The sequence below is a fragment of the Poecilia mexicana genome, unplaced genomic scaffold, assembly GCF_051168715.1.
Source record: "Poecilia mexicana isolate PSO_F unplaced genomic scaffold, ASM5116871v1 scaffold_16, whole genome shotgun sequence".
Classification (NCBI taxonomy): Eukaryota; Metazoa; Chordata; class Actinopteri; order Cyprinodontiformes; family Poeciliidae; genus Poecilia; species Poecilia mexicana.
In genome coordinates, this window is record NW_028263385.1 from 5,941,456 (window position 1) to 5,964,643 (window position 23,188).

Below are 23,188 nucleotides of genomic sequence, written 5' to 3' on the forward strand. Positions count from 1 at the left end.
ATAAGTATAATGGTAATATTTATTAAAAATGACAGAAATATTAATTTACTCCTTTTAAAAGTTACAAGACTTGAATTTTCCCTAACGCCTTGCGTTGTTATAATTAATTTCCGGGATTATCAGTCGACGTCATGCTGAGTCAGCAGTCACTCTACTGCGCATGTCTCCTTCAAAACGCAGGCGAGTATACATTATTCTAACTATTCTAATTATTCTAAACAGATAAATAATAAACTATTTACAACTAGGGTAATCAAATCATTTACAACTCACAGCCAGCGCAGATCTCTCCGCTTTGCGCAGCTTTGCGGCATCTGCAGTTATCAGGTTTTATTTTTAGCACATGGATTCTGTACTTTCCCTTCAATTCGCAGCATTTTTTATTTTTTTAAGGCTTAATTTATCACCTGCCTTGATGGATGCAGCTACATCTTCATTGTAAACAAACTAAGACATACTTTTATTTGTCTTTTGCCGTAACTTGCTAATATCTGATGTTTGGGCACATTTTCGCTCGTCATTTATCGACTCACCTGCATCTAATGCGGGTCCTTAATACGCACCTCATTCACTAATGTCAATTTAGTAGCATAACTAGTTTTTATCGCGCTGAGATAAACAGATGTAGTCTTCTGACTGACAACATGCTAGCTAATGTTAAAACATTAATACAAGATTAATACGGGTAACTATGGCAACCAGCGAACGCAGACCAGTCCGGTTGCGCGCGCATCCGCTCTGTTTACAATCAAACACTAATTTCCCTCTAAACTCCGCAGCATTGTGCACAAATGTGTTCAAATGCCACTAATTATTTTTTGTCTCATCCGGCCGCTTATCTTTTTTTCCACGCAACTAAATAATAAAATATTAAACAGATAAATAATAGAAAACAATAATAAATGCTAATAAACAGTAAATTAATAATAATTTCTCTCAACTCATTCACTGACAGACTTAATAACAGCATTTCAAAAATGTTTCCTGTTACAATTTCATTCCACTTTGGCTTGTGGCTAAAAGATATTCAGTCGGTGTAAATGATTGTGAAATTGAGCATGAAGTACATGCGACAAAAATGTATTTTACTTTTTGCTCTTTAACTCATTTAAAATCAATAGCTTTGATGACAGATCTGTATTTTATGCTAGTGGGCCTGTTAAAGTAGGAGTTTGTTTATGAAGAGTGGAAAGTCCTCTCCGGGCGTCATGGAAAGAGGAAAATGATCCGGTTTTAATCCTTTTGCTGTGCATAAAGTTCAAATTAGCTCAGTTGGAATTAAATTAACCTTACATAAGCTTTAACAAAATTAAAAGTGAAGAACAAATGAAAAATAAAGTGGAGGTTATCATGTTTACATCCAGAGTAATTTACACAAAGGGAAGATAGAAAGACAATAAAGTATAAAGTGACCACATAAAAGAAAAACAGATGTTAAAATTCAACTATTTCAAGTGTAAACAAGTTCTTCAAATGGTTCATTAGTCTTTGATCAGAAGCTGCTTTAAACAAAAAATATTTTCATTCCTGATGTAAATAAACCATCAGTTTCTTCACATATGAAGTTTTCAGGGAGCTAAACGCTGTTTTGAACTTAATTAAGGTTTAGTTTTGGTTCTGGGATTGCTGAGTAAGTAAGTCTCTGAAGCCAGGAGGGATCTACAGACCTGATAAGCAACTCAGGGATGTTGGTAAAATCCATTCAGAGTCAGAAATTCCAACTGGCCAGTGGGAGAAATCCACTGGACTCAACCAGGAATTTGGATTTCCCAGTTGGAACTGGGAGACGCTCCAGCTACTTCCGTCATTTCAATATGGCCGCTCCTTGCATCAACAGTTGTGAACTATGGTGGAAACATGTTTATTTTACAAACACACTTAAGAGTGTATATAGTTCCTTCAACCCTAAACTGAATAAATTAAAAGTTTGATTCTTCCTTAACATAGCCTGATATAAACTGTCATTAACCTTCCCGCTGAAGGTTAATGAACAAAAACTGGGCGTTTTTGTTCACTGATGTTCTCTTCACAGGACAGCTGTTGCTACACTGAGATCCACACTCTCTATTTTACAAGCAATTAGCCACGATTTTCAGACTTTTAGCTACAAGAACATTTAAAACCATGTAACATTTTTAGCAAAATTCCCAATTATGTGTTTTTCTTATTGGTCTACCACATAAGAACCCAATAAAACACATTGAATGTTTTGGTTGTAATGTGACAAAATGTGAAAAAGGACGTGAACACTTCATATATAATCCTGCAACTATTCCAACCCACAGAAGGTTTTGTAAACCTTATAGAGAAAAAAAAGTGTATGGATTTGTGCTGCTTTAGTTGATTGGTTGCGCTTGTGGTTTGATATTTGGTCTTGTGACATTTAATGATATTAAAGCTGAATGTGCATAACTTTATCTCCTGCAGCTAACAGAACAGATCTGAATCATGGTTACATCACTTTATTGATTAAATCACATCCGTCTCTGTGCTGTGTATTACAAACAAATCCACAGTTATACAAGCTGTTATTAAATATATACATTAAAATAACTTTTCAATGTTAAAATCTAGGAAAAAGAAAAAGTCCTGCTTAGATACCGGTACATAAAAACACTGAAATATGAAACTTCTTTTTTTTTCTTTCAGAATTTCGTCAGTGATTCACGAGTTTCATATTTACAGCATGAAGCGTGGAAAAAAAAACACCAGCACCGTGACAAACAGCTACAATGTGACAAGGTGGAGTGACATCCTCCCCTTCTGCAGAGCTCCATCATTTCCGGCAACTTCCACAGATAAACTTCAACAGGAGCCAGTTTGCACCGCGGATTCTCGCGATAAAACTGATAGCGTGATTTAGGTGAAGAACCCTGGCGTCCAAAGGTAAAAGTGGCGTCCTGAGAAATCTGGATTAACAGGTGGATAAGGGCAGAGGCAGGACCCAGTGGGCGCTTTAAACCCGTCACAGTGTTTTATTTTTTATCATTTCGGAACTTTATTCAGCAGCTGGTTCCGGATCCGTGTCACAGCTGACCTACTTTCCCTCCCGCGGAAGTTAACAAAAACAAACAGAAGGAGTTTAAAAGGTGACACGCTTGAGATTGAGCGCTGTGTGCGCAGCGGTGAGAGTTTGCTGCAACACCTGCACAGGTAAACAAGAGTCCCGGCCATGGCTGCAGCGGCGGGGTCCGGTTCCGTTTCCAGGGGTCTCCGGGCCATGTTTTTCATGCTCACTCCAAACGAATCCTCCTTTGAGAAAGTGGAGGAAGTGCCTCAGTATGTTCAGCAGGTGGGTGGACGCTGCTTTCACTAAAATGAAAACATCTGTAGAAGTAAATTAAGGTAATTTTTCAACTTTAGAGACTTTATGAAGTCTCTTAACAAACAAAACAATTTCATCTGGATGAGCATCAAACATAAAGTTTGTAGGTCAAAAGTTAAGACAGCTGATTATATATTTCAGAATATAAAATTTATAGTTGGTATATTGTGCTTGCATCTTAATTTAAACTGTAAAAATATAAACATTTGTGTTTGCATGATAAAATTTTTACTTGTTTTCAGGTAAATCAGAAATAATTTTTGGTTGACTGGAGCATCTATAAGATGGTAATATTCTGTGTACATTAAAATCAACATTTTGAAACATCGACTCCTGGGAAATAAATTGTTTTTGTGGGGAAATAACAAGCAGTTTGACGTCAAAATGACTTTGTTTCTCAACTATTCTTGAAGTTCACCAGACCGGGACATGATTTGTTGCTTCCTGAGATCCTCCAGCCTACTTCATGTTGTCAGTCAGGTTCTGTTTCTGAGAGATTTATTAATTTATTTGATTTCGGAGATCTGACAGGAATCAGATGTGGGTGTGGCTGGTAAAAGTGAACTTAGTTTTCTACATGTTATGGTTGATCTCTGTTCATTTAAGTAGGCGTGTTACTTTTTCACACTGTAAAAACACAAAATATTACCAAGTGTTTTTGGTCTGGTTTCTAAATCTTTGTACACTTGAAATAAGCAAGATATAGAAGATTGTTTTAAGTCAGTAACTCTTTACTACTTAAAAAAACATTTAAAAAAATGTTTTTATAAGTGAAATATAAATGTATGAGAAAATTGTCTTGTTCCACTACAAGATTATTTTAAGTGTACTAGGATATTTCCACCAGAACAAAACCAAAAATACTTGGTTAGATTTTGTGTTTTTTCAGTGCACATATGGCCAGGCTGGCTTGTACAGGCTTTTAAAATTAATAATTAAGCCTTTTGACAAATGAAATCACGTTTTTAATCCACTATTTGTGTTTTCTTGTGTTATCTTTGGTGATTTAGTGTCACAGATAATGATGAGAAATTATTTGAATATGCTTTTACTGACAAAATCATTAGCGGTGCCACCAAACATAAGAGTTAGCTTTCCACCTTGTCATCGTAACGTCATTCCCAGCTGCAAACTCCAACTTCTGCGGTAACTAGGAAGCAGGTCTGGTGTTCAAGTCTTTCTCAGCAACAGCAAATGAACCAGAGCAATGTTTGTTTTATACCATTTTGAAATATTTTCAGTTTATTTCAGATTTGCAGCCATATATTCTCTTTCAACCCCTCCATGCTCTCAAGACTGCTGGTGTAAAAACAACTTGAGTTATTTTGTGAACTTATAAGTTGATTTAACCCATTGGCTGAATGCAGCTTTAAACATGCTTTCTTCCAGGATTAACTAGCTGTACCCATCAGTTTCTTTGTCTTTGCTGGAGAAAAGCATCCAAAATTTGATACCAAATCACCAAAAGTTTGATAATCTGAAATGTTAATGGTGAAAAGACAAGCGGTTGATACTAAAGACCAGACAAACTTTCCAGCAAAGTCAGAAAATTTTATTTTCTTGTCTTATTTTCCAGGTTGTATTAGGTTTAGTACAAACTAAATATGAAAAATAAATCTCTACATAACATTGTCTATTTATATTACATACATTATTTTTTGTTTTAATCCTTGAAATCTAAATGTTGTGCACAGGACAACTTTAAGATTCCCAAAACACTGAAAATGTTTTGAATTTTTTTCTACCGGAATAAAGTTATAAAAAATATCAAACTGCTTCATACAATCTGCATTCAATCTTGCATAATTCAGTGCTGATTTAAAAACTCTGTTGAATATCTTGACTTGGAGCTTATGGCCTTCACATGACATTAAGACCGTGCCATGAAATCAAAAATCAGCCAGAGAGGGGATGATCTGTGCAGAGGTTAATCAGAAATGCTGGAGGATCCCCATCATGAATGGTGGAGCATGAGAGCTCACAGTCCGCCTTAAAGGAGCAGAAAACTTCTGCACAGCCGTGGAGAGACTGTGGTGGCCCATAATCACGCTGAGAGCATATCTGGGTTCTGGAAAAACATAAAAACCGGACCGACCAAAGTGGCTTTGTGCCAATGCTCCTACCTCATCATGTCTGCAGCAGTCCAGCCTTTGGACGTGGCTGCTGTGCCCGTCTCATTCCACCACTGGTGGAAACCAGAACCTTGCATATTACGATCCGTGTGTGCTGGACCCGTGTGGAATAGCGCTCCCAGCTCGGAAAAACGGGTACACCAAATTGGAGTCTGAATCCTTTGAAGCGGAGAAATTTTGTGACGTAGGTCAACAATTTCTCACAATCTTAGTAATACCAAGAAATCGGAGTGATGGGAATTATGGGTAAAAAGTTGAGTTGGGAGTCATCATTGAACGCTTTCCTATGTGGAAAAGTGTTGAGTCATGGAGTCTCGTGAACAGAGACAAATCAGACGTGATTTTTATTTTTTTTGACTCCACAAACTGCCTCCAAATCGTAAATGTTCTGGAGTTGCTTTCTCATTTTAAGCTCTTTTCATAGATTTTGAATTCGATACAAGTCAGGTGATTTACTGGGTATTACTTTCTGTCTCTGAAGCCAGTTAAGAGTTTTTTTGGCTGTGTGGTTGGGATTATCATCTTGCTTGGAGCTGCACACTTGATTCATCTTCAGATTGTTCTCAAGTAGGTTCTGGTTCGTTTCTCCATTCATCTTCCCTCAAACCACCATATTCCTTACCTGTAAACTTATTTTTTGGTGTTGGGTTTTCGGGGTGAAGCCCAGGACGTTTCTTCTTCCAAACAAGGTTAAACGTCTAAAGAGTTTATCTTTAGCCATAAGTGACCAGACTGTATCCGTCGTTTATATTTAACAGCCATGGCTATTTTATGGTGAAATGGAGGTTGGTAATGCTTGGGATAAAGTTCATGTCACGATATATATCACAATATGATTTGTATGAAATTTACCATAGAAATGAAATCACATACTGAGTGGAATGTATCTGTTTGTATGTGTGAAAACTCGTTTGTGCGTTTTGTTTCTACGTAATATTTTATGTTGCTGCCTATTATTGGTAATGATGGACAGCAGCTTAATCTCAGTGGTGACCACCTGGTTAAATCAGACTTGCATGAAAATATGTCTCTATATAGAAGCACAAAACCTTAATATAATGGATGTCTGTGTCAAATCCTGCTTTTTATTCACAGAGTTGCAACTGGACCTTGCAGTTAGCTGCATTGCTGGTATTCAAACACATTCTGTGATTTAAGGTGGTAAAATAAATCGCTTGTATTTCGTCTCTTCCATGCACTTTGCAGATTACGTTTTTCTCCTTTTTCTCCTCCTGGTTTGACTGTTTAGCCCTCCTACAGGCTAAAGAGACGGGGTAATTCAGACCCTACATGTTTTTTACTCTGTTTGGTCCGGCACAGTTGCACTGTGCGCTCTTACAAGGTTTTCTTTTTGTGGTTTTGGAAAGACTGTCAGACCGTGCCATCTGCTGTGCTCCTCCTGAGCATCGTGCTAAGACCACTGGAGGGTTAAGAGACGGGGTCCATTGGACCCAGCGAGCTTTATTCTGTGCGCTTCACGACAAGGGTCCTGACCTTATACCCCTTGCTTCCCTGCTGTCTGACCGTGACATCTACCGCCTCCTCCTGTGCATCATGCTTAGACCACGGGATGCTAAACCCGTTCTACGTTTTATGCACCTTTTTAACGGGTTTTTCCCGTGCGCTCTCATTCACTCTCCTTCTTACTTTCTCTGTTTTGATGGTGGATATTACGTCATCAACAAGCATCACCGCGGTTAGCCGGTAGACTGGAGATCTCTATCGTAGGACAAATTTCTATCATTTCTACTCTACTACATACTGTTTATTTCGCGCATTCCTACTGGACTATGGCTACAACATTCAGACGCTTAGAAATGAAGGTCTAGTTATTTGCATCGGCACGTTTTGCAGAGTCTTTTTTAGCTTTTATCCAATAACTCAATACTTAATGAAAAACCTTTTTGTATACCATCAGTTAATATTTTACCACTCCTGAGGAATGCTTTCTAAACATTGACAGATTTCAGTGAATTTCTTGGCTTTTCTACTTAATTTGTATTTTTTTTATGTCATAGAATGTGTGGATTACTTGGTTTGTTCCTGACACTTGGTGTAAATTCAAAATCAGTAGCAACAGAAATGCACCTTTATTCCCTATTTTACCTGCAATATAACATGCAGCTCACATATTTATGTTAAGTTGTCTTTTTCTTGATTTCATCAACATGTCTCTTGGAAAGTAGTAACACCTGTGGGGCAGCTCAGTTAGTCTGATTGAGGATCTATAGAGGCAGCCACACAGAAAACCTCACTGCCCAGATTAGGGTGATGGTAAGGAGGCCTTCTAACAACAACAAAGTCTTGGCGCTTATTACCAAATTAAATTAGTTAAAATCCTGGTGGACACATGCAGAAAGCTGGTCATTTGCTGCAACAATCACACAACAAGAACACTATACAAAAACCTGATCTCTAAACTTTGAGTTGAGACATTTTTGTGTTTGTTTGAGATAAGTTGAGAAAAATGTAAAGCGGTTTCAGTTTACTTTAGTTTTGTGATTTTAGGACTTGGTTAAAATCTTTCTAACTCGAGTTCAAACTCCAGTTCTTTCTGTTTTTAAAGTAGGTCAACTTATAAACAGAAAGAGCAAACATAAATTTAATGGAAAGTGGTAAAACTTTAACTTTTCTCAGTGGAATGACCTCAAGCTCCAGTTTATTTCAGCAATGAGTAAAATATCCTGAAACAACCTTCTTACTACTGTCTCTTGTTAAATAAATTACAATGTGAGTGTCAGATATATGTAACAACGGATTATAATTACCAGACAGAAATTACTTGAATCCATCTTAATTTACACAAGAAACTGTTAAAAAGCGAGTTTTTGGACAGGGAGAGAGTTTGCCTGGAAGAACCTCATGAGTTATTTTTAATCACACTAAAATTAAAAAGCAATGAGCTAAAAAGACAACAGAATCGTTGGAGAGGATGTGGGAAAGTATTGATCCTTCTCAGAAACGTCACTTAATCATTCGAGGCGCCATGATGGGCGTCAGAAGTGAGGATTGGGAGTTTTGAACAGAGCAACTGGAATTGTTTTCCAAAGTTGTTTTTGCCGGTTTATTCGTGGCTTCTACTTGTTGGAGTCAAACTAATTTGTCTGTGAACGTGACACACCTGGTTGGGCTTATATACGGCGGGATTTAAAGAAGTTGGAATGGAAACCGCTAGCTTAGAAACCGACCCGAACCTCCTCCTTCCTGACATGTTGATCAAATTACCAACTTTACCTGAATTCACACCGTATGATTGTCGCCATGGTTACTAATGGTTAGACATACCTTCTCCATAATGTGGTATTTGATATCTTTCTAATAAATGCTTAGTTTATTAATCTTGTCTTGAAAAGAGACAAGATTAATAAACTAAGCATTTATTAGTTTATTAATCTAATAAACTTTTTGTTTGCATCCTTGTTTGTGCAGTCGACCACGCAGCACCTTATGACTGTTTTTAAAGAGAAATCAACTAAATAGGTGCAATATTAGGCTACAGATTTCTGTTTTTAGACCAGCTTCAAAGGATCATTGAAATATTTTAGGAAATGACCGTGAATAAAAAAATAGGATATGATCTGTGTCGTAATATGCAAGTTTTAGGATACAAAGTTCCATTAAAACCAGAAGTATATTGGAGGAAAAACAACTAAAAGGAAGTAGAAACACCATTGAGGAGCCAATGGGCTGCAATAGCAGAAAAGATGTTTATAATGGAGAAACTGACACATAAGTCGTCTACAAGAAGCACAAATGGACAAAAAATGGGCAAAATAGACATTTTACATAGAAAGATGGACGTAAATGTTGTTAGCAGGCAAGTAGTTTAACGTGTCGTATATCTTCTGGATTAAAGCAATGCAAATCGATAAGCTACAAAAAGAAGTAATGACAGTCAGTAAATAAAACAATAATATTAAATATTTAAAAAGTTTTCTACAGTTTGTTCGGTGCTGGACGGTTGCGGCTCAGAGCTGCTAATGCTTTTGATCGTAAAGATTTCTCCTGCAGAGCGTTCCTTCGACCAGAGCAGGTTGTGATGCAGCTCAACAGGATATTCTCAAAAGATTCGTTCACAAAACAGCTTTGTCAAACAGCTGCCAAAACAAAAGCCTCTCTGAATTTCCTTTGGCCCATAAATCACCAATCAGAGCAGCAATATCCTGCAGACATGAGACGTTTCAAAAATCAAGGCAACGCCATGGAACCAAAGGAGGTGCGTTTGATTTATTGCATTACCTGAAATGTGTAACGTCTTCTGTTTTAAAGAGTAAAACACATCAGCAACATGTGATGCTTTATTGGTTTTGTTCAGCTACTCAACAGATTCCTCAGAGTACAGTTAAGGGTTGTGTCTTGACCCACTGAATGCAAATGTAAGGAAATGATTCAGCGCTCGGTTTGCTCACACCGTCCGTCATCGTGACGTCAAACCTTTGGGACTGAAAGCTGGTTAACCTTTACATCAGTCCGCCTTTTACAAAGCTGCTGCTGCTGCTGCTGTGTCACCTGGTGAGGCAATCTGTCTCAACCACTCAGTCTTGGTCCAAACCGGGTCACCTTCATGACAATGACACCAAACGGCTAATCTGGATTAGAAAAGAAGTCGAAAAAGTCCATAATTCAAGATGGCTGCCACGGTTTGGTGCAACTTTTTCAGAGTCGAAACCGGACGAGGTAAAGCACCCAAAGTACTCAAGCAAGAGTAGTACTACTTCAACATATTTTTATTCAAGTAAAAGTAAAAGGTAGAAATTACTCAAGAGTAAAAAAGTATTTGGTAAAAAGTCTGAGTAACTGGTGATATTATCGTTTAATATTTAAAAATTACACCATCAGAAGGACCAAAGTATAGTTAAAAGGAAATTTTGGTATTTTAAGGATGAAAATGAAAATAATTCATATAAGTAACAAAAAATAACAAAATCAGGCCAAAGAAAATGTTTCCAAATCTGTTTCTTTCAATAAAAAACTTATGAAACTTTAACCAAAACTGTAGGTCTGTGTGTCTGGTGAGTTTTTGGTTAAAGCATATTTGTTTTTCATTCAGTGGGTAGAAAATCCAGAAATGTTACTCAAATAAGAGTAGAAACACTTCATAATGAAATTACTCAAGTAAAAGTAAAAAGTACAGGGTTCTAAAAATCTCTTTAGATAAAATATGTGCCTTTCTGTTGTTGGGATGTGGCTGTTGGTGTAAATGTGGGGATTTTTTTAGCCATTTGAACTCTGGAGAAACACATTATCATTTTATCTGGCCGATCATTGGGTATCTACAGCGCTTAGGCCCAGTGTATGTAGTGCATATGAAAAAAGCTGATGTGGTTTAGCTGCTCTTTAATAAAACGTTGTTAAACCCTAAAACTAGAAGAGGATGTTACTTGTTTTGACTGTATTTTCCCAGCAACGCGACAATATCAAGATATTCTTAACATGCAGTAGATGATGGTGGCCGCTTCTCCCAGTTCAGTGACAGATTCATTTGAGTTTGTGCAATTATGTTTAAATGGGGTTTACGGCAGGTGGCTAAGCACGCGTCCCTGAGGAACTCCGCTGATGAGACGCCGTTTTGACGACCCAAACCTGCAGAATGACGGCTTTGGGTTGAGTTATAGTGTTCTTAATGCGCAGTTTATGTAAAAATACTGAGCTATTATTTTATATGGTTGTCTTGCGTTTTATTGTGGGAAATGTCTGCAGCAGGTTTGAAAAACCAACTTTGTTAGGTTTTTATGGGCACATTGGGGAGCAGAACAATTACCCCAGCAGCAGGGGCTCTTATAATCCACTACCCGGCATGATTAGGTAAACTTGTTGTTGCTGTAGGGTTTGATGGTGCCTGACTAGTTCTCAACTGTTTACAGTTTAAGATCTGCCATTAATTTTTCTTCGCTGTTGTTCTATGATCCCAGCACGCCAAATTAATTAGAAACAAAACAAAACACAATCTTCTAATTTGGGAGTTGTTTGGAATTATGGGTTTTTTAGAACCTGCCAGGTCTCCCGGCTGCTCCGTGATTTGAAAGCAAACAGTATTTCTCAGATAAAAGTGCACTGTCAGCCTACGTGTTTTTTGCCAACATCAGTCATCCGTGACCTTACGCGCTCAACAAAAAGGGGCTCGTTGGGAGAAAAAGCAGACATCTGGTCCACAAATGTCCTATTGCATGTAAGGTTGAATTCAGGAGGAAATAAAACACAATTATTAGATACCACAACAAACAGTTGCACTAAATCTGCTGCTGTATTAAATAGTCTTTACTGTGATTTTTAGTTTATGTGTTAGGAAGACAAAGTAACGCAGGAAAGGACGTTTTGATTGTACTCGAGATCAGAAGGAATCAACCTCAAATGATCCCAATAAAGGGGAAAAATATAACATTTTACATGAAAGAGAGAAAAATCAGGAGACAGGAGGAACGTTTGACATATGCATGTTTTAAAGAAAACAAAAACAAACGTATCGCTCTGCACGAGAATCAGCCCGGATGATATCGCTCCGAGCGGTCAGGAACTGTCGCAGTGAAACTTTCTGCAGGACAGAAGTGGAGGGAGAGAAGGAGGGAAGGCTTTCGGCCAGGACGATAATCTCTTCCTTTCTCACAGAGTTTGGAGGAGGCCTGCTTGTGTTGCGAGCCCATTTGTTAGCTGCCAGATGTTGGAGCATTGCGTGTGCTCACAGGTCTCTGGTGGTGCTCACGCCTCTGCCTGCACACACACACACACACCTGCTTGCACGGTCTCACTTCCTGCAGCTCCACCTGCACATGTGCGCCTCTGCGGTCCCGCCTCGCTCCAGCCAGGTGTCCACTGAGGCGAACTGAGCCTCCCTCGGTCAGCGAGCGCCTTCAGCGTGGAGCTAACCAGAAGGACGGCCTGCTGCTGAAGTCGCAGCTCTGACCCGTTTTCTGACCCCCTCCCTCACTAATTTGTTCCATGTTTGACAGATCCATTAAGAGGTTAGAGCATGTTTCCAGAACCCTTGGAAAAAGACATGCCACCAGTTGTTTGTTTAGCGTTCAGCAGCTCCAATGAGAAATCTAATATTTGTCTGTTGGATTTTAATTTTCCTTGCTCCTGTTTGACACGTTTCATCATAATTTTGACATTTCTAATTCCTCCGCTGTGGTTTTCTGGTCAAACTACATCAGCTCAGAAGGGACAAAACAAATTTCATTGCTTGAAACTTGCAACCGTTCAAGATGTCGTTAGAGTCTAAATACAGAGAGATTAAGAAAACAAATTCGATTGAAGGAGCGAGTCTGGACAAATCCATAGGCGTGTCCAGGGGTTTGACCATTGGTGTGTTCTCAGAAATAATGTAGTTTGCATGTGAAAAATAGTTAAAGGAAAATAAATATTGGTTCATTTTTTTTGTAAAAATTAGACGCATTGTGAATTTTTATTTCAAACTTGACAGTAGCATAAAATTACACACATGAACAAGGAAAGCAAAAGACATATTTTTTGCACCAGGATAATCTTAACTAATGAACTATCCCATAAACTCATAACATGTTTTCAGATGGACCCTCATTATTAAAAGGAAAAAAAATCTTTTCAAAACCATTTTCAGTTTCAAAAACCAAATCAATAACCGTTTTATTTTTGCAAATATTAAAACTATTTGCGTGAAAAAAACGGTTTGAAAATTTGACTTTAATTAAAATGGATCAGCACCTTTCATCAATTCACCACAAATACTGAATTTGAACGTAATTTCCATTCATATTTATTTCTGTCATTTGAGACGGTGATATATCAGCATCTCGCTTAAGGTGAGGTGTACCTCATGGCTGTGTACTTAGTGGCCTTTTTTTTTTTCATATTTTTATGTTTTATTTTTTAGTTGTAATGTTTCCCATATTTTCCACTTTTTAATTCTGTTGAATTTGAACATCTGGCTGGTATTTCTGCTGCTGAACTCAATTTGGAGTCTTGTGGAGTTTAACATTCATTTTAAACCAACAGTACTCTTGTATCAAGTCGTTGTATGTGCCGATGCTCTTATGACTAAAAATCCAGCTTCTTATCAGGTTTATTTTAAGAATAAACTTGAAAAACAAGTTAAGCGCTTTGCCCAGGTTTAACTTTGACATGAATCTGAACATATTTCCAATTGCATATCAAGAGTTGCAATCAAGGAAAATCTACTTTCACAGTCGCATTTGATTAAATCACTTAATTAACTAGTTTATGACTCCATCTGATTCACTCAGGGAAAACAATGCTAAATTAATATTTATAAAATAAATACTAGAAGCATATTCAGTAAAAACAAATGACTGTGTAATTTGGTATATTATTATTTTGATTTGATAAAATTGCATTTACTTATTTTTGTAAAAATATTAGGCTTAAAATTACTAAGTAGAATTTAATTATATCGTATCTGTAAGGTCAACAGTGTTGAATAATAAATAAATTTTACCCAATGGAAACTCCAGGCCACACAAACATAATTAAATCAATAGTTTTTACTTAAAGTTGTAGATCTGTCTATTCATTTTCTGAGTGAGGATTTCTGACAGCCTTTTCTACAACATGTTGGGTCAAACAATATAAATCCAGCCTTTCTGGAAACTTTATGACATTTCTAATATATCTAAAAGCAACATATTCTGGAAATAACTGAATGCTAGACAGATTACTTTGTTTGGCTGCATTTTATCACTGACCATCCTGCATTTATTTTACTTGGCTTCTTTCTGACGTTACTACTTTCTACAGTTTGTTAGCACTGATGTGTAATTCATCCACTGAGCTCATTCCTCCCTCCATCGCTGCTTTGTTCGCATAAATGTTTGCGTTTTTAAACCTGCCAAATCACGGTGGCTTCGGACCTGCCGCTCTGGTCTCGTTCAGCGAAACAAACATCACGGACCACAAGACATGAAAGTCCTGAAAGGTTTCAGCTCATCCGCCAAAACAAATACTCCCTTTCAGTACAGCTAGTAAAAGCAACAGAGGACTTGAAATGGTGTTATTCTTGTTCAAGCTGCGTCCTGACTGTGTGTGTGTGTGTGTGTGTGTGTGTGTGTGTGTGTGTGTGTGTGTGTGTGTGTGTGTGTGTGTGTGTGTGTGTGTCTCGCTGGCTGTGTGTGTGTGCAGGCCATGCCGTACTTTGTGGGACTGATGCTGCTGGAGATGGTGGTGGGTGTGCTGATGACAGGAAGCCCTGTCGTTACGCTGAGTGACGGTCTCACCTCCCTTTCTGCTGGGATGATCTCCAGACTCCCGCTGTAAGTCTGCTGGACCCATCGAGACGTAAATATGTGTCACAAAGTGTCATAAAGTGAGGCAGAGGATCCCAGTTATACTTAACTAAGAACAGCACTACTTCAACATTTTTTTACCCAAGTAAAAGTAAAAAGTAGCCATTAAAGAAATTACTCAAGTTAGTAAAAAGTCTACTCAAATTCTGAGTAACTTATCAAATTATCAATAATTTTATATTTAAAAATTACACCATCAGGTGGACCAAAATGTAAAGTTAAGAGGAAATTTTGGCTCTAGTGGCCTTTATTTGATAGTTAATTGACAGAAAAGTGGGTAATGAGAGAAGGGGGAAGACACCAATCGAACCTGCAACAGCTGCGTCGAGGCCTCCATATGTGGGTTGTGCTTAACCCCTGCGCCACCACAGCACACCCGAAATTTTTGTATTTTAAGGACAAAAATGACAATGATTCATATAAGTAACAAAAATAATCAGTTAAAATAACTTTTTTTCCAAATCAGTTTCTTTCAATAAAATCTTTAACAGAAACTGCAGGTGTGTGTCTGGTGATTTTAATTTTTTTGGTTAAAACATGTTTGTTTTTCATTCAGTGGGTAGAAAATCCAGAAATTTTACTCAACTAAGAGTAGAAATACTTCATAATAAATTACTCAAGTAAAAGTGAAAAGTACAGCGTAGTAAAAATACTCCTAAAAGTACATGTTTTCAAAAGAGTTACTCAAGTAAATGTAACTAATTACTACTAGGCCAGTCCAGCACATTTTGCTGGTCGATCAATAGTCCCAGAACTTATTGCGATAAACGGTAACATTGTTGTTTTGAGAACATTTATTTTGGTAATAATGGCTTAAAAATGCAAGAACATATTCTCAACTAAAATGAACATTTAACACTGGAACTGAAAGACATTTTAAATATCCAAAATAAACATCAGAAACAACAAATACAGTGAATTATGAAGTCTCTGTAAACAAAGTTATTTAAAAAAAAAAAAGGGATAGTTGAGATCAAAACACCAGACTGACAACTTTTATCATTCAGTTTTTGGTACAAAGAGAGAAAAAAGAGGAAAACGATAAGCAAATGAAAATTGAGTTTCTTTTAATTTATCATGCGATTAATTGATTTATTGATTTATTCTGTGAGGCCTAGTAGACAGAAGAAAGGGGAAGGTTAAAGCAGCTGATCCTAATTTATCATGTTTGTGTTTTGAAAGAAAAACATCCAATTCTTGTGCATCAGAATATATTGTGTTGTTAAAAGTAAACCAAAGGTATGGCTACTGTCAAAAAAAAAATAAAAAAATCAGGAAGCAACAATTTACTTCATGTTTATGCAAATTTGTAATTAAAATGAAATATGGAAAAGTCTGAATAAGTACTTTTTGGTTTTGTTTACTCAGCAGGCAAATGTGACTCTAATCCGATTATTTTTTTTCTTTCTTTATGCAACTCTTGTCAGAACCACCCTTTTCTGATAAACAAAAAAAAAATCCTATTCATTTTATTTCCATATGTGGCAGTAAGTCAGATACGTTTTCAAAACCTTTCCACAGATTCTCTACTGAGTTTATTAGGTCTGGACTTTGACTGAACCATTTAGCACGCGATGTGCTGGAAGATGAACATCTGCCTCTACAGTCCTTTGTGGCAGCATCTGCCTGTTCACACCAAAACGTACCACATACCCACTGTCTTACCGTTAACCCTCCAGCTGCTCACTGTGGGAAAACAAACCCTGTGTTTTTGCTGAAGCAGAGCTCTGCCGTGTCCGTCCTGCAGGCTGGTGATGAGAAGCTGTGAGCTGTCGGCCTACCTGTACGTGTGGGACCACTTCCACCTGCTGGAGCTGCCCTGGGACTCTGCATGGACCTGGTGGCTCACCTTCCTCGGAGTGGACCTCTGCTACTACTGGGTCCATCGCTTCGCTCACGGTACCGATAAAAACATTACACTGATGTCCACAAACAATAGGAATCCAGGCTTATTAAAGGGACTATTATGAAAAATTCACTTTTGCACATTTTTATTCTTCCATTTCAGTCTCTACTGCGTCCAGAAACATTCAAAGCGCTAACAAAAAAAACAAAACAAAAAAAACACTTGTCTCTTTTCTGGCAGTAAGTAAATGTTTTTTGGTGTCCACAAAAAGAGCCGTTTCAAAAACCTCCCAATGCTGACGTTCCCTCGTTACCTAGCAACCCCGGCCCGTCACCTAGCAACAGAAGTGGAGCCCAGCCCCCGCATTTGTCTCCCAAGGGAGAAATTTATCTTAAAAGAAGGAGCAAAGGAAATGACAGATGTCTTTTTATGGCATTGCATGGCTAAGCATTGGTTTGTATAAAAATATAAACACAGGTTTTTAAAAGTAAACTTAAAAAAAATAATAAAAATTTTCTGTTATACTGTCTCTGTTGTTTAAAATACTTTTAAGGAGATATTTAAAAAAACATTTTTGCACAGATAGTTTTCTCAATACAAGAACAAACATTGCTTTAAACAGTCAATAAATCCATAAAACTAGCAGAAATTATTAAATAGACAAAAAAATATTGAGCAAAAGAAGTGAAATACACAAATATTCACTACATGTTTACATGCATTTCATCCCTTTCTTTAATGGCTGCTGGAAAAGACGTGTTTTGATGTTGACTTACCATTTGGAAACCGTTTGCTGAAGGTGTACTGGATGTGTTTAAGGTCATTTTCACATATTTAAGGGTGAGAGTACTAACACAGAGTTAGGGGGGGCGTGGCCAGAAATGGCTTATTTGCATAAAAGTGACAGAGCCCTAAAATATTTCATTCTGAAAGGAGCTCAAAGTGGGCAGAACTAAGTAGACTGAAATCTTTTTATCTGAGATGATTTTGCACACAAAATGTAATGAGCATGTTTTATGTTTGCTATCATGTTTAAAAGGAAACACATTAGGTTCCCTTTAAGCATAAATGGGTTGTGACCTTCTTTTTCACCTTTAATCAAAAAATTATATAAAAAGGTAGCCTTTAATGCTGAAGCTTCATTGATTTCCGCAGGTCTTCATTGTGTAGAAAACGACTATCTCTGAGTTTCTTGTTGCTTTCACGAAGTCCAAACAAAGGCTACAAAGTCAGCGGATGATAAATGGCCTAAAAATGTTGATTTAGTTGCCTTCCCTGCAGGGAGGAGCGGTGAACATGGCAGTCACTTGGTGTTTTCCTGGACACTGTAGAGGAAGCAATTATTTTTGAGTTACATCCAGCTGCTTTAGTGCTGTCCAGATGTAAGAGGCCTCAGCCTCCTGAGAGCTGCGGTCTCAACCCAAGGCTGCCACAGCAACAGGCTGCATATAGTAATGTCTCTGAATCTCCACCGTCCTGCAGCATCTTTTTTAGAAGGAACACAAGCAGAAAATATGGTCACGGCTCTGGCTTTTTTTTCTCCTTTACAAGGATTTCCTCCGTGTTTGCTTAGTGATGCACATGGCAGATGTTCAGCTGCCACTCAGCCGACTGGATGAGAGGTAGGCATTTGTGGCCTCTGGCGATGTTTATTTGTGTCAGTGACACATCAGCCTTCATAGTTTTGGATTAAAGTCCGCCGCCGCTGTGTTGATATTAGACCCTGGCTAAACAGAAGCCTTCAAAATGTTTCCCGCTGCTGGCCAGAGAGTGTTTTCTGAGGTGAGGGAGAACATACCGTCGGAACTACAGCCGCCATTTTTAATTGCACTTGATGTCATATGTGCCTGAAGAACGTTAGACATTAATATTGTCATGGTGACGATACATCTGCATGTGTTTATAATCCCAAAACCTTGCAGGAAATATGATCTCATTGGATGCTGGCGAGCTCTTCCTCATCGGTTATTTATGAAGATGTGAGTTTCCACAAACAAGTTGTTCTACACAGTCAATATTAAAGGAATGGATGTTAAATCATAAAGTTATATTCTAGTGCTGACTGCTCAGTTGATGATTAATAACATGCAGATTTTCTCTATTATACACACATGGTTTATCCAGCGTTGTTGTCAGACGAAGCTATTGTCTTCATAAAACAGATTAACAGATTAAATCATAAAGTTTTCAGTGATGATGAAAAATGCACTGAAGAGTCCTGTCATTATTATTTATGCATCATTATTTCCCATCTTTTTTCTAGTGCTTTGACCTGCTGAGGAACTGCGTTCAATGTAAAGCTTTCTAGCCCTCCTGCCTTGAGAAGCCATTATTAATTTGGAGGTGACGTCACACTGTGTGTGTTTAAAAAAAAAAATCAAAAGAGATACAAAAGAGTTTTACTCAACTTTTTAGAATTAAAGCAAAATGTTTATGCAGGTGACAAAGTTAGTATGTTGTATGTGTTTATTCCCAAGACACCCCATGTTTTTATAACACATACACAGATATTTAATACCACTTTCAGAAATACTGAGAAAACCTTTTGAAGATGTCCTGCTCTCTTCAGACATTTAGCTTGTTCTCCTGACTGAAGCCACTGACTGTTAAAGTGAGTGTTGATTCCCTAAATGCTGTGGAGCGACTTAAAATCAAATCAATTATTTAAATTAGTGTAGCGCATTTCAGCAGCCCGGCATTTCAAAGTGTTTTACGTTACAAGGTCATAAAACTCAACAATTAAAACATTACATTTAGTTAAGCGCCACCGTTAAATGTTTCATTGATTCTCAAAAGCAACTCTGAACTGCTGGGTTTTTAGTCGAAATCTAAAGGAACTCAGTGTTTTGGCTGTTTTGCAGTTTTCTGGAAGTTTGTTCCAGATTTGCGGTGCATAGAAGCTGAATGCTGTTTCTCCATGTTTGGTTCTGGTTCTGTGGATGTAGAGCAAAACCAGAAGACCTGAGGGGTCTGTAGCGTTGCTATGATAACAGCAGCAGATCTTTACGCATTGTGGTGCTAAACGGTTCAGTGATTTATAAAATAACAGCAGTATTTTAAAGTCTATTCTCTGAGCTACAGGAGCCAGAGTAGGGACTTTAGACCTGATGTGCTCCATGTTCCTGGTTTTAGTCAGAACGCCAGCAGCAGCGTTCTGGATCAGCTGCAGCTGGAGGGTTGATGTTTTTGTTTGTTTTTAGCCACTGTTGCAGTAATCGATGTGACTAAAGATTGGTAAAGAAACCCTCAAACGTCTCACAGATGACAGTGTGGAGTGGGTGAGCTTCGTTCAGACTGACGTCAGAAATGATAGATGACTGTAAGAACCACTGAAGTCATTTCCACCAATGGGGGTAAAACCAGCTACTATTAGAGAAGCATTACTTATCGAGTAACGATGCAATATTTTGTGTTTGAATAAGGCTGACAGTTTTCTATGCATTGTTTGAGGTGGTGACAAGTATTCATGGATTTTATTGTAAATTCATTTTTGGACATCAAGCTGTGATGTTACAGAGGCATTTTAGTGGATATGATTCATGAAAACCTGAATTCTTCTTGCACCGCCACATGCTAGTTTTTATGTATTCATTGTAGTAATTTTATTTTTGAATTGTAAAATCAGTTTTCTTGGGTGTCTCAGAAGTGTGAAAGAATCGTGCTGTTCTTTCTTTGCTCTTCCCGCCCGCTGGGGATGTTTTTCTGGAACCCTTTGAGGTCACAAAGTCATAAGTTCCTGAGCAGCTGCAGTTTCTCTGGATATAAACGCTTTTTCCTCTTGTTACCAGAAGGAAGCTGCTTTCTGCGACCGCAGAGGAGCGGGCCGCCGCCGCCGTCCTCGTGCCTCACTCTGGTCAGCTGAGGTTGTCTCACTCAACATATCTGACCTCCTTCTCCTTCCAGATGAAGTTTTGATTAGAATACCCCAAAGCCGGAGATGCGTTTTGCCCATTAATGCTCAGAGCTGGCTTCTGACTGCTGGATAATCGTACTTTATGAGCTGTGTCTTGCTTTACTACTTTTACTTCTTGGAAGAACTTTGCTATAGTTCAAAACAGAAGAAAAGTTGCATCTTTAATCCTATTATGTTGAGGCATAAGAGCAATAAATCCTCCATTTGAATAACGAAGGAAAAATTACAATACATATGCTCAAAATGAGGCAAAGTTACACCCTGTGCTCAGAGGGGGGAGGGTAAAAAATACATTTTCTCAGTGTAAAATATACTTGTGAGTTTGAGCAGTTTTATGGTTGATTTCATAGTTTCCCTCCCATGACCTCAACATAAAAAGGATCGCTCAGAGATAATTAAGTGGAAGGAATTTGGCAGTCATGTGCGCTGATGCCATCTATGTGCAGGAGACATTACTGGTGGGGATTTCTGCTGCCAGACACTGATTCTGGAGATAGCAGCAGATTGAAACAGAAAACTGAAACCACCTAATCAGCAAGCCCTTTTCAGATTTAGAACTTAATGAAATTCAGGTTTCTACGTTCATACGCACACGCTCACAAAAATAATAATAATAATACTAAAAGCCTGTGACCAGACGCTTTTTATGGGCCTTTCTTTGCATTTGGCTGCAGTCGGCGTAGACAAACAGCAGTTGTGGTCAAAGCTGAGGCAAATCTGGAACTTCAAACATTTGAATGACCTTTGTGCACACACTGCCTTTCCAGTTTTGCTCCTAATATCAATATTTGCACGAACCCATATCATCAGTGCGCGTCCCAGAAACAAATACTTAGCTACATTACTTATTTATGAAATAATAGGAGCTTTTTCTCACTTGATTTCATCTGAACAGCCATAAAATCCAGTTTAAGATTTTGATAAATGACCCAGTTTACCTGATGTTTTTTTTTTCTCCAAAACACGCAAAAGTTTGTTTTGTTGTCTTTTATTTTCTGAAGCGCCTTGGACGGGTTTGGGTGCTTGTTTCGGATGCGGCTGTGTTGTTGACAGGCCTGTTGATTCTGTTTATTCTAAACTCGTATCGCTAGCGCCACTAATAGCAGCTCTGCGCTCGGCCTGCATCTTCGTGCAGGCGTGCCGGCCAGGTTGAAGCCATTAATCAGCCAGTCAGCTGTCTACGCTCTGATTATATGTGAGGTAATGGAGTTACGCTGCAGCCGTCTCGCCGCACTAACGGCCGCCGCTGTTACGCTTATAGCTCAGAAACATCAGAGTATCACTTATAGACATGAAATGGTATCATTACCTACTCAAAATGACGTAATTTTAGAGAAAAGAAAAGGGCTTGAATCGGTAAAAGAAAAAAGGGGTTTGTTTTTCTTTTCCTGCTTCTGAAGGATCTCTTGATGAAAGCCAGTTGTTACGGGACAAGCTGGGTAAAATATTTGGTTGTTTTTCCGCGGCGCTGCATGATAAACTATAGCAGAATCATTCTGTGGAAACATGAAGTTGGGCTTCAGCTGAATGTGAGACAAAACATGGAAACTTTCTGAATTTGGGATAATTAAAACATGTTTAGGCATAAGGATCAAAACAATCTAAAGCGTGATGAATGTACTTTTTAGTCGTTCATATTTCAGATGATCCATTTCAGTCGCAGATGGACACAATCTGAGTTTTTAAATAACTAAATTTATTAAAAATCTAATACATAAAATCTTCTTTTTTGAGCTTTACATCATGTAAAAGCGACTTGTTTTTGTGATTAGAGCTGTGTAGCGCCACCCTGAAGGTAAAAGTCTGAACACTTTGTGTCCAGGATGTGTGGGGTCTGCAGATATATCCAGACTGTAAAAGTCCTGGATGGAGGGAAGATCTGTCCTGGTTATGAAATTAAACTCGATTCAACAGGAAATCAAACGGGTCCAGGTTGATTTGGAAATATTTTCGTTTCAATAAATGTTTTCATAATTTAAAGATATTTGTATTCCCACCATGTGTAATATTAGTGCTTAAAGCGGCACATCAGCATTTTCTTTTGGTGGCCCATCACACCTTAATGCCTTTTTACCACCAAGTTTTCTCCATTTGTGGTTAATGTCCTCTAATTGTGGCTCCCTGGGGTCTGAAATCCTTAATAATGGCTGCAGAAACTCTTTCCAAACTGATGTCAGTGAAATTGTTTCTCATCTGTTCTTGATTTATTTGTTTTTTAGATTGGGAGCAGATTATTAGCTTCTTTTTTTTTCTTTTTTTTTTTTTTTACAACTTTTGGGCTACTTTATGTTATCAATAAGGTTTTTGTTAAAGTGATTGTTTTTTATTCAAAAGGTTTTGGTTTGTGAAATTCAACTAAAAGCCTGTTGATAATTTAGCCAATTCATTATAATCACTTTTTCACAAAAGACCAGTAAAAATTTCAACACCACCCAGGTTTTTATCTTTGTTTCATATTGAAACATGTTTGATGATCTAAAACATTTACATGATGTATAAAATTGAACTAAAGGAAAATGTTACAAGCTGTTAGAAGAAATGTTTTTTTTTTCTCAGTTACGTCTCAGATTCGTTACTGCTGTGACGCATGTTTCACGTTTTTCTTCTAAATTTGTTTATTTCAAGTTGCAGGTGCTTGAAATCTTTGAAAAATGCCTGAATTTTAGCTAGATTTCACTTTATTACTAAACTGGGCAG

The 23,188-nt window shown here is 37.9% G+C and overlaps 1 protein-coding gene across 1 annotated transcript in view; it reads left to right on the forward strand.

The window, feature by feature from the left end:
- The first annotated feature begins 2,809 nt into the window (after positions 1–2,809).
- agmo (alkylglycerol monooxygenase) overlaps positions 2,810–23,188 on the forward strand; it is a 78,353-nt gene continuing 57,974 nt past the window's right edge. Inside the window, exons 1-3 of the mRNA XM_015000956.2 lie at positions 2,810–3,292; positions 14,569–14,699; positions 16,480–16,631. Of these exons, the coding sequence (XP_014856442.2) occupies positions 3,173–3,292; positions 14,569–14,699; positions 16,480–16,631 (403 nt within the window). The 5' untranslated portion in view covers positions 2,810–3,172. The remainder of the gene's footprint in view (positions 3,293–14,568; positions 14,700–16,479; positions 16,632–23,188) is intronic.